We start from the raw sequence: 12,938 nt of genomic DNA on the forward strand, positions 1-12,938 counted from the left end.
AAGAAAAAAGTAAAAATTTACAAATCAGAGGCATTCATTGTGATTGTTTTATAAAAGCACTAGAAACAGAATTCTGTTAAATTGTAAGCTTACTTATCGATGTATTTAAATTATTTGTGTACAATGTTTTCTGACTGACTGATTTACCATGCAGCTTTTTATAAATATATCCCTTGTGTAAAACATAGTAGATCTATATTTGCTTTGGGGGGGGGGATATTGGGGATCCATAGTTTGAGAAGTGAAAAGCTAATTATATATATAATATGTATGTATATGTGTATTTACACACATATGGTTATACATATTTTATATTATATATAATATATATGTGTGCTTATCCTTAAAAATAATGAAGTTATATAGACAAAGATAGTTAACTTAGCTTCTTATATATCTTATATAAAAAAGGTAAAGATACTTATCAGATTATATATCTAAGCCACAAAAGTACATATTGTCCATGTAGATATTATCTGTGTAAAAAGTTAGATTTTTGGAGATTTTCTGTCATTTATTCAGTTTTTCCTACTTTTCTATTTATTTTTAAATTTTGCTTTGAGAGCTCTGATTTGGGTCCTAAATTGATTCACAATTTCTTCTTCTAATAATTTTATTTCTTTTAAAAACTATTCTGGAGTTTCATGCTGTTTCCTCATCTTTGGGAACTTCATGGTATTCTTTTGTTTATCCAGTAATACTTGTTCATTTTCCTTCATATTATAGTATTTATTCAAAATACTTTAGTTACTTTTTGAAATTTTACTTAATCTTTTTTTTTTTTTGCCTTTCTGATCCCTTTTGTTATATAGTAATTGTGTATGTTGTTTTCCTTGCTCTGCTTACTTTATTTTGCAGCAGTTCATGTAAGCATTTCCATGCTTCTGGATACTCTGATATCTCTCAGTCCTCCTTCTAAGTGGGCACCCTAGGGCCACTGAAGACCTCCCCCCACCTTCCACCTTCCTATTCCTCCCCATAAATTACCTTTAATGGCTCTGGGGCTTCCCTGGAGTTCAGAGGCAGCTAAGTGGGATGGTGGGTAAAAGCAGTGGACTTGAGTCAAGAACACCTGAGTTTGAATCCTACTTCAGACACAAACTGTGACTCTGGGCAAGTCACTTTAATTGTTCTTAGCCTGAGTTTTCTCATCTGTAAAATGGGGATAATAGCACCCTCTTCATAAGGTTGTTGTGAAGATAGCCCATATAAGCTTTACAAACTTTAAAGAAAGTGTTATGTAAATGTTAGCTAATTACATGTGTTAGTAGGTAAATAGGAATTATGAGGGACAAAGTTGTCTTTAGACTTCAGAGGATCTGGGCATAGACAGAATGTGCATAATTACATCAGCTTTATTATAAAGGATATCTCAAGATATCATAGATGATTCATGCCATTATCCTTCTAGGGGTTGCTGGTTTAGACCTAATCATAGAATTCCCACTTCTTTTTAATAAGCTGTTTTAAGTCAAGTATTAAGAAAAAGGCCACAGTGACCATTGACAAGTTCTTTCAAAGACTTATCTTTAGAAATAAAAGCTGTTGGCTTCATTTCCCCCTTGTTACATACTCCATCCTCTTCTGTAAAAATTGTAATAAAAAAGTAGTAGAGTATAACCTTCCACTTTGAAAACAATGAAACCTTTGTTCAGGCCTCTGTACTTTTGTATAGTGTTACAATAAATAAAAGGGTGTTTAGGGATGGTGGGAAGTAATTAAATGTATCTGTTATGTAGAACACATTTAATAAAGTGTTTTTATGTTGTTTCTCTGTTTATTATCCTCCAGGAAATAAAGTTTCCTGTGGACAACTAACCAAACCAGTTCCTGACTTGAGAAACATCATCTCAAAGGAGCACTTCTTCCCCACCTTCCTAAGAAGTGAAGTCTATAGAAGCCAATACTGCTAGAGAGTGCTTTGTAATAACCAAAAAAGTTCCAACAGTGCTTGTGCCTTCTTTCCTGCATCTAACTAAATGAAGGCACTTTCTCTGTTCCCAGAACTACTTTCTTGATGGACCTTCTCTTTGGTGTTAGAATATTCATGAAATCCTCCCCTCACCCAGTTCAGGACATTTGAGTCTCTTGAAAAACTTGAAAAATGGAAGCCTTAGAAGTAGATGATATCAGCCCTGCCTTGGAAGTGACTGAGGATTTCTTCAGTTGTTTTGATAGTAAGTTAGAAAAGGTGGTCCAGCAAGCTGAGGTTTATGGCATTCAGGAAGTTCCTGAATTGGTAGGGCATGAAGTATTCAATAAAATAGCGGACAGTGGTGCCATCAGGGGTGGCACCTCCCTGGGCAAAGGCAGCAGTATCATTTGGGATGGCTGTCAAAATGGCCTCTTAGAAACCAAAGTACAAAATGTATTCCCTGCCAAAGAACAGTTTATAGTCCAGAGAGGTACAGCTCCTGATAACCTCTCCTGGATGGAACAAAGGGAAGCTTCAACTTTTAATTTTTTCAACATCTGTCAACGTCGGAGGGACAGGCCTCGGTCTGTGAATGACTTACTGGATGAGACCTCTTCTTTTAAGCCAGGCCATGCCCGATCTCGGTCAGATACTACTCATGTGGAGTGGGGAGTAGTCTTCAAATCAACTCCTTTGCAGCAGCCATCTGTTCAAGGCACTCAACCAGCAAAGTCACCTTTCTTATCATCATCCCACCACAAAGGAAAGGATGCTCAAGGAAATACAGGTATGTTTTTCATATTTGGCTTTTGTTCAAATAATGCAGCTTTCTCTTCATCTTGATAACTTGCTTCACCAATATTTTCTTTTCAGTGCTCCTATCTGACTTTATCTTCATTGGTTTACTCATCTTCTCATAACTTTTTATTCCTTTGCTTGAGGTAAGAATAATAGCCCCATTCTCTCCTTTTGAGTAGAGTGTCAAGAATCTGGGAAAAGGAAATTATAGCCATTCTCTTTTTGGCATATGTTATTTCTCATTTCAAAATCAAAATAATCTCTTGTTAAATTTAGAGATTTGCTTGGTGACTTTCTATTTATTTATTCAATCAGCAGATAGTTATCAAGTATCTGCTAGTGCCCAACGCTGTGCCAGATGCTGTTGAGGAATCAAAAGAAATGTAAAATACAGTTCTTACATATAACAAGTTTGTATGTATAGAAATAGACATACAAAAAGTTAGCTAACAATATGAGTGATATGGAAAAATCAAGTAAGCACTGCAGATATTAAATGGTATGAAAATTTGAAAAAAGGAGGAAATGCCATAGGCTGGAGTTGTCAGGAAATGATCCTAGTAGAATTTTAAGGGAGGGATCTTCAACGTTGCCTAATCCTATGCCCCATCATTTTACAGATTAATAAACTCATTTCCACTCATTGTTTTTGTTATTCTGAACTTGAATATACAAATACACATGAGCATTTCCATCTGCAAAGAAGAGCAGAAAAAGAGTATTGCATATGAAATCGTGAATCTCATGTACAGCTCATTTTTAAGTACATACTAAATTCAGCATATTCCAAAAGCTCTCTTTCTTGTTTGGGGTTCAAAATGTTTCATTAATGCTTTTTCCTTTTTTTTTTTCTTCTCAACTACTATTCCTCTCTTCCCTCAACTTCTCCCCTCTTCCCACAAAAAACCTTTCTAACTAATAAACATAAGTCGAGCAAAATAAATTCACACAGTGCCAGCGTTTCTCATGTCTCACAGTAAATGGTAAAGTTCTTCAGAGGGACCTTGAGAGTGTCCTTATATCACATCTTCTGACCACCTTGTGAGCACTTACCTTTTGTGAGCTCTCCATAAAATAGTCCTTTGAGTAAGTGTGTGTTTGGCATTGAAAGTACGTGGCCAGCCCATCGCAGTTTCGCTCTCTGCAATAGAGTCTGAGTACTTGGCATTCAACTTGAGAGAGGACCTCAGTGTCCAATACCTTATCTTGCCAGGTACTTCAGGATCTTCCTGAGGTACTTCAAGTGGAAGCAATTCAGTTTTCTGGCCTGGCACTGATAGACTGCCCAGGTTTCACAGGCATACAACAGTGAAGTCAGTATAATGGCTCTGTAGACCTTCAGTTTGGTAGGCAGCCTAATACCTCTTCTCTCCCACACTTTCATTCAGAGTCTCCCAAACACTCGCCTAGCTCTGGCAATGTGTGTGACAAGCTCATCATCTGGGTGTACATCCCTGGAGAGTATACTACCAAGGGAGTGAACTTATCCATAGCATTCAGAATTTCTCCATGTACTGTGACCAGGGGTTCCATATATGTATGGTGTGTTTTCTTGGTGTTGTCAGGCCAAAGTTAGCACAGGTGGCATCCGTACTCTGATCTGTACTCTGCTGCATCTCAGCCTCAAAGGCTGCACTGAGTGCACAGTCACCTGCAAACAAAAAGTCATGTACCAACTCCTCATCTACTTTGGTCTTGGCTTGTAGCCTTTTCAAGTTAAATAGTTTGTAACAGGTGTGGAAGCTGTCATTTTCATCCTTGTTGAAGGCATCTGACAACATTGTGGAAAACATCATGCTGAAGAACATGGGAGCTAGTACATGGCCTTCCCTTACTTTACTTGTAACTGGGAATGCGTGAGAGCATTGTCCATTATCCAGAAGCCGTGCCAGCGTGCCCTCATGAAGCTGATGTGCAATACTGATGAACTTCTCTGGGGAGCCCTCTTCCACAGACCCTCATGACTAATAGTATCAAAGGCCTTGGTCAGGTTGACATTCTTTATAGACTTCTGTATATCAATATAAATACCAGGAGCAGAACACAGCTTATATGCATAAGAGAGCATATGTGGCTAAAGAATAACTCAGCTTCTGGAAGGCTGAATACGTTTTTGGTGCAATGTCAGGGAGTTATTACACTTAGCCTAAAGCCTGAGATTGAGTAGTACAGAAGGGAAGTGTTCTTACCTTCTGAAGGCTTAACATGCTGACACTTTAAATGAGTTGTCTATGATTTGATTAATTTACTCAATCAACTTTCTCCCTTATATTATACTATCACGTCCCTTGGACTAGCATTTACATATTCTAAAAATATATTTGAAGTTCTAAAGTGTTCTGTGGACAAATTATTATGGGAGATGATAATTCCTCTCACATTTTACAGATGAGGAACAGGTCCTTAAGAGTTTGATTGTCATTTTAATAGAATACTGTATAACATATGAAGTGCTTTAGATATTTAATGATAAGGAGATTTGAATATTGATTATTAATACCATCATTTATGGAATAATATTATATATAAACTCATACTTATGCATTGCTTTAAGGTTCATAAAGTACTTTCCTCTCTACCTAGAGGTAGCAAAAATATTATTCCCATTTTACAGGTGAAAAAACTCAACCCATAGAAGTTAAGAGATTTGCCAAAGGTTTCATGGTCAGGTAGGATTCAAACTTAGGCACTTTGGCTCTAACTCCAGTGCTCTTTCTGCTATGCCGTGCAGCCTCTATCTATATAAAGTGGTCTTTTCATTAGGTAAAAGATTAGAAATTAGGGCTGTTTGGTTTTATTTCTGCTTTATCTGTTCATGTTGTTTTTGCTAAGTCATTTTTCAGTTGTGTCCAACTCTTCATGACCCCATTTGATGTTTTCTTGGCAAAGATACTGGAGTAGTTTGTCATTTTCTTCTCCAGCTCATTTTACAGGTGAGGAAATTGAGGTAAACAGGATTAAGTGACTTGCCCAGGGTTACACAGCTAGTTAGTGTCTGGGGCCAGATTTGAACTCAGGAAGATGAGTCTTCCTGAATCCAAGCTCAGCACTTTATTCACTGTACCACCTAGCTGTTCCTTATCTCTTCATAGTATCACAAGTTCCTGTACTTTAGAATAAGCCTCCTTATAATATTTGTCTTGTTTTTTATCTTTTCTAGTTCCTTTCCTGGACCTCACCTTACAAAAAGTTGGAAAAAGCAGCCTTTTCTGTAATTCCTCTTTCTTCCTGTTTATTCCCTTTCCACTTACTTCATCTCTCCCTACAAATGTTGTAGTAAGGTCAAAGGTTTTCTCCATTATACTGGGAAATTGCTGTTTCGAGGACTTCACTAGTATTCACTTTGTTGTTTATATTTTCACTTCCATATGATCTGAGTAACCTGGCTCCCTGATACATTTCTCTAATACAAAGTAAGCTCTTTAAGGGGAAGGGACTGTTTCATTTTTATCTTTGTCAATTCCTCAAGCCTCTTACAGTACCTGGAACTTAGTAGGCACTTAATAAAAATATAATTGAATGACTGATTGATCCTAAGTGAGTGTGGGTACTTTATCAGTTTGGAAACAATTTAGTTTCTAATACAAGAGGCATGGAGCAGTGGATGTTGGTACAGTTAGAACTCTTGCTAATAAGCAAGCCTGCCCAAGTTTCTTTCTCAGGGTTGAAACTAGAAGCAGTTATATTTGGTGGTAATAATAGCATTTTTCTTATCATTTAAGTTTTTCCTTATCATTTAAGGTTCCTAAAGCCCTTTGCAGTATATTCAGCTCTTATTCTTCACAATATCTTGCAGTAACAGTAGATACAAAGCTGAGATAGCTCTTCAATCTAGAAAGTAATGAGAAAGGCCTATCTCCTTTAAGAGAAATGAGAGAATAGTGACCTTTCTTTATATTCAGGAAAATATACTGATATACAAAGATAAGCTCCACATGGCTACATGGCCTAAATATAAAAGTTCACGTCATAAACAAATTAGAGGAGCAAGGAAGATATTACCTTTCAGATCTAAGAATAGAAAAGGAGTTAATACCTAAACAAGTAATAGAGAGGATCACATAAGATAAAAGGGACCATTCCAAATCTAATGTTGTAAAAATTAGAAGGGAAATAGATAACTGGGGAAAAGCTTTGCAGGAAGTTTCTCTAATAAATCTCTTATATCAAAAATATGTAAGGAACTGATTCAAACGTATAAAATTAAGAGCCATTTCCCAATAGAGAAATAGTCAAAGGATATGAACAGGTACTTTTCAGCAGAAGAAATCCTACAAATTTAGGATTAGGGTTTAGGCTTAGGCTTAGGGTTAGGGTTAGGGTCAACAGTCATATTTAAAATTCTCTGAATCATTAACAATTAGATGTAAATTAAAGCATCTTTGAAGTCCTACCTCATATCTATCAAACTGACAAAGATGACAAAAGTGAAACAGGTAAAATAGAGCATTGTTGATGGGGCCATGAATTGATCCATTCATTCTGAAAAATGAATTGGAGAGGGGCAGAGCCAAAATGACAGCGAAAAGGCAGGGACTTATCTGAGCTTTCCCATATTCCCCTCCAAACAGTTTTAAATAATACCTCAAAACAAATTCTGGAGTGGCAGAACCCACAAAAGCATGGAGTGAACCAACTATCTGGCCCAAGACAACTTAGGAGATCAGAAGGAAAGGTCTGCCACACCAGAGTGAGAGTGGAGCACAGTCCAGTGCAGGCTGCACCAACACGGGCTGTGCTCCAGTAAAGCAGTAGCAGGCAATGGGGGCGACTGAATCATTGCAATAGCAGCTTCAGGAGCACTCAGCCCACAGGTGATGAGGGGGAGGGAGGTGTGTCTAACAACTGGTCAGAAGGAGCCTTAGACAGGATAACACAAGATTCATGCTACTTGGAATATTTTCTCCTTGACCTGGGAGCTCCAGAATTTGGCTATAATATTCCTTTTGCTGGCACTGGGTGCAAGTCTCTGTTTCATTTCCCATACCTGGATCTAGGTCACAGTCTTGAATCACAGGCCTAGGGTGAGGATGAAAACTAGCACACCAGAGTTTGTGGCCCCAGAGGAGCAAAGACTCTGGTTGCAGTTCCAGGGTAGAAAAGAGTGCTTGTAGTTGCTCACAAACCAGAGCCCAGGCTAAGAGAGTAGTAAACACATCGCTCCTTAGATTGTACTACCTGAGAAGAACAGAAAACTTACAGGTCCCCAGAATTAGCTGCAAAAACAGCTGCACAAAAAATCCTGAAGTTTGGAAGGGTGTCCCCTGCATTCTAGAAGCAGAGCCCCACTTTAACATAGAGTTAAAAAGTCAAGAAATAGGCTTGAAAAATGAGCAAACAACAACAAAAAGATCTTGACTGTAGAAAAGTACTATGGTTACAGGGAAGATGAAAACACAAGCTCAGAAGACAACAAGTCCAAACTGCTAAATCCAAAGCTTCAAAGAAAATTGTGAATTGGTCTTGGGCCCAAAAAGACTTCCTGGAATAGCTCAAAAAGGAGGTTCAAAAATCAAATAACAGAGGTAGATGAAAAATTTGGAAAAGAGATAACAGTGATGCAAGAAAATCATGAAAAAAGAATCAACAGCTTAGTAAAGGAGGCACAAAGCAATAATGAAGAAAATAACACCTTAAAAAGCAGAATAGGCCAAATGGTAAGAGTTACAAAAATTCAACAAAGATAAGAGTGCCTTGAGAAGCAGAATTAGCCAAACAGAAAAAAAAAATATACAAAATTCACTGAAGAGAAGAACTCCTTAAAAAGCAGAATTGGCTAAATAGAAAAAGAGGTACGAAATTTCATTGAAGAAAGGAACTCCTTAAAAAGTAGAACTGACCAAAAGTAAGGGAGGTACAAAAGCTCAATGAAGAAAATAACTCCTTAAAAATTAGAATTGGACAAGTAGAAGCTAATGAGTCCATGAGACATCAAGAAACAATCAAACAAAATCAAAAGAATGAAAAAATAGAAGAAAATGTGAAATATCTCATTGCAAAAACAAATGACCTGGAAAATAGATCAAGGAGAGATAATGTAAGAATTATTGGACTACTTAAAAGTCATGATTAAAAAAAAGCCTAGATATTGTCTTTTAAGAAATTATCAAGGAAAACTGCCCTGATGTTCTAGAACCAGGGGGTAAGATAGAAATTGAAAGAATCCACCCATCACCTCCTGAAAGAGATTACAAAATGAACACTCCCAGGAATATTATAGCCAAATTCCAGAGCTCCCAGGTCAAGGAGAAAATATTGCAAGTAGCAAGAATCATGGAACCTTCGACAGGATAACTCAAGATTTAGAAACTCCTATATTAAAGGGTCAGAAGGTTTGGAATATAATATTTTGGAGGGCAAAAGAGCTAGAATTAAAACCAGGAATCACCTACCCAGCAAAACTGCATGTAATCCTGCAGGGAGAAAAATGGATATTTAGCGAAACAGAGGAGTTTCAAACATTCCTGACGAAAGACCAGAGCTGAATAGAAAATCTGACTTTCAAATACAAGACTCAAGAGAAACATAAAGAGGTAAATAGGAAAGAGAAATCTTAAGTGATTCAATAAGGTTAAACTGTTTACATTCCTACATGGGAAGATGATACTTGAAACTCCTAAGAGCTTTCTATTGTTAGAGCAGTTAAAAGGAGTATACAAAGACAGAAGGTATGATTGTGAGTTGAATATGATGAGATGATTATCTAAAAAAAAAACAAAATTAAGAGATGAGAAAAAGGAATGCAACAGATGAAGAAGAAAGGGAGAGGTAGAATGGGAGTAAATTATTTCACATAAAAGAGGCACAAAAGAGCTTTTGTAGTGGAGTAGAATATAGGGAAAGTAGAGGGGAGTGCATGAACCTTACCCTTATTGGAATTTGCTCAAAGATGGAATAACATACACACTCAGTTGGGTATAGGAATATATCTTACCATATAGGAAAGTAGGAGAGGAAAGGGATAAAATAAGGTGGTGAGTGACTGAGAGAGAGGATGACAGATTGAGGTAGGCAGTAGTCAGAAGCAAAACACTTGAGGATGGGCAGGGTTAACGGAGAAAGAAAATAGGATAAATAGGGGGAAACTGAGTCAAATTTATAAAAATAAGAGCATTCATCAACCAATAAATAGTCAAAAGATATGAACAGGCAGTTTTCAGAAGAAGAAATCAAAGCTATCTATAGTCACATGAAAAAATGCTCTAAATTGCTATTGATTAGAGAAATGCAAATTAAAGCAACTCTGAGGTACCAGCCCACACCTATCAGATTGGCTGATATGACAGAAAAGGAAAATGACAAATGTTGGAAGGGATATGGGAAAATTGAGACACTAATGCACTGTTGGAGGAGTTGTATACTAATTCAACCATGCAGGAGAACAATTTGGAATTGTGCCCAAAAGGCTATAAAACTGTGCATTTGACTCAAACAACACCACTATTAGGTTTGTATCCCAAAGAGATAAAAAACAAAAAGGAGAAGGACCTATAGGTGCAAAAAATATAGCAGCTTGTTTTGTGGTGGCAAACAATTGGAAATTGAGGAGATGCTCATCAGTTGGGGAATGGTTGAACAAGTTGGGACTCATGATGGTGATAGAATACTATTGTATTGTAAGAAATGACGAGCAGAATGCTCTCAGAAAAACCTGGAAAGACTTATATCAACTGATGCAAAATGAAGTGAGCAGAGTCAAGAGAACATCATACGTAGTACAGCAATATTGTACAATGATCAACTGTGAATGACTTAGCTATTCTCAGCAAAACAATTATTCAAGATAATTCCTAAGGACTTATGATGAAAAATACTATCCATCTCCAGAGAAAGAACTGATGGTATCTGAATACAGATTGAAACATACTTTTTTTTTTTTACTTTATTTTTCTTGGGTTTTTTTTGTCTTTGTTTTACTTCACAACATATTTTGTATGACTGCACATGTTTAACATATCAAATTGCTTGCCTTCTCAATGAGGGGGAAGAGAGGGAGAGAATTTGGAATTTGAAGTTTTCAAAAAATAAATGTTAAAATTGTTTTTACATGTAATTGGAGAAATAATAAAATATTAACTGAATTATTTAAAAATTTTTAGATACTTAAAAAATGGAACTAATGCCCAGAAATTAATTCTTTAACTCAGCTATACAACTTCTAGGCCTATACTCCAAAAACATTTTTAAAGAGGAAAATTATGTGTGTGTGTGTGTGTGTGTGTGTGTGTGAGTGTGTATACACATATATATACATGTATACACGTATATATTTATCCAACATTCATAGTAGCTCTTTTTGAGTTCACCAAAAATTGGAAATGAATCAGGTATCCTCCTTTTGGGAAAAATGAAATCTGAACACAACTTCTGATGGAAAACATTAAAATAGTACAACTGTCTTTCCCCAGCATCATTATACGTTCTTCCCTGGTCCTCTCTACTAACACTTGTAAAGATATCCAGAGATACTAACCCTGAAAAAAGAATTATATCCTAACCATGGTATTCCGGCTTTACCACTATTATAGCTCAACTCTGAGCATCCAGTGACTTACTCTCTAGTATCCGATGATATAGCTAGAAAATGGATGAAAGAAATGATGTTACAGATTAGTGTAGTACTGTGGTGTCAGACTCAATAGAAGCAGGGGCTACTAAATCATACATCAGAATCCCTGCAGGTCACATGTTGACTTAATTATGAAATGTAATATTATCTGTTTTATTGTACTGTGATTTATTTTGTTAAATATTTCCCAGTTGCATTTTAGTCTTGTGAACTATGTATTTGACACCTCTGGTATTTAAAGTTGCACTCTTAACTTTCTATTTGATGGTTCCAAGGCTTCACAATTTCAGAAGGACTCTGTTGTCAAATTTTAGTATAGTATCTATGTACACAAAACAAAGCAAAATGAATAAGGATGAATTTTTGGAAAATAGATATTTCTGAAGAAGACATCATAGGAGTAGTGGTTCACAAAACTAAAATTAATCAATTGTTTACTGGTTAGGGAAAGTTGAAAAATGAACATCAACTGGAAAGCAAAGATGAGCACCAGTCTAGAATTCACCACTAATAATTATAACTTACATAATAAGCCTAGTCAGCATTTAAATAATACTTTATTACTACAATACATTTTATGTGTATTAATCACATTTTATCCTTTTCTTATCATCTCATTTTGAAATATGAATGTAAATATAAATACTAAATCCTTTGAAAATGTGTTCTTGGTCCTTATCTATGGTTGATCTTTATCCCTCATCATCATAAGCACCTTATTTTTATATGTCTGTGTAGCACTGAGATGTGTTAGGAGGGTTACATTTACTATAGAGGATACGGTGCCCCGGCTTCAAAGAATTTATCATATGAGGAGTTAACTAACAAAAAATAAGCATTGAATGAAGATGATAAATTACATGAGCATAGAGCTAGTCTAGTCTAGTCATCTAGTCTAATCTCATCATTTTACAGATGAGTAAATTAAGTTCTAGAGAATGACTTGTTCAGGATTACATGCGTAGTTAAGAAGCATAACTAGGATTTAAACTCTGATCCTTTGATTTCAAATTCAGTGCCCTTTCCATTGTTCTAGTCTTATTTTATGTGCTTCTATGCCTGCTCACCTGCCCATTAATAGAGGAAGATAAGTAAGCCAGGTTTGAGTTAATGTATGTATAGTGATACACTGGAAAAGGAAATGGCAAATCACTCCAATATCTTTGCCAAGAAAACCCCATGGACAGTATTAGCATGTTATGGTCCATGAACTTATGAAGAGTTGGATATCACTGAACAACAAATTTATATTGATAAATTCATTTAGATTTTCAACTGAAAAGAGATTTTTAGCTCTTTATAAATGTTAAGAGTAGTTTCCCAAGAAACTGATGGTAACTTTAGGAAGTGAATTTTAGGGGGACTGCTGTTGAGATTATGAAAATTGAGTATTCAAAAGAAAATTCTTATTAATTGCTTTAGATCAAAGAAGCTAAAGCTCCCAAAATCAAAACTACTTTTTTTCCCCACACTGTCTGTTGTTCAAATGTTCTTTGGTTTGGCAGCAAAGTAAGCCTGGTCAGCTTCTCCTTTATTTTAGTCATTTTTATTTTCTGAAGACCTGGTACCAATACTTTGCTGTTTTTGTTTTGTTGATGTTTTTGTTCCAGTTCTGCTGGAAAATGTCAAGTGACTCATGACAACACTACCTCTTTC

At 36.1% G+C, this 12,938-nt stretch overlaps 1 protein-coding gene across 2 annotated transcripts in view; it reads left to right on the plus strand.

Moving 5' to 3' along the window:
* Window positions 1-12,938, plus strand: part of PLEKHM3 (pleckstrin homology domain containing M3) — a 210,109-nt gene that overhangs the window by 15,842 nt on the left and 181,329 nt on the right. For both annotated transcript variants that reach the window (XM_027873652.1, XM_027873653.1), the window contains exon 2: window positions 1,792-2,702. In XM_027873652.1, coding sequence (XP_027729453.1) covers window positions 2,105-2,702 — 598 coding nt within the window. In that variant the 5' untranslated portion in view covers window positions 1,792-2,104. The remainder of the gene's footprint in view (window positions 1-1,791; window positions 2,703-12,938) is intronic.

The sequence above is a fragment of the Vombatus ursinus genome, unplaced genomic scaffold, assembly GCF_900497805.2.
Source record: "Vombatus ursinus unplaced genomic scaffold, bare-nosed wombat genome assembly UNPS02014802.1, whole genome shotgun sequence".
Lineage (NCBI taxonomy): Eukaryota > Metazoa > Chordata > Mammalia > Diprotodontia > Vombatidae > Vombatus > Vombatus ursinus.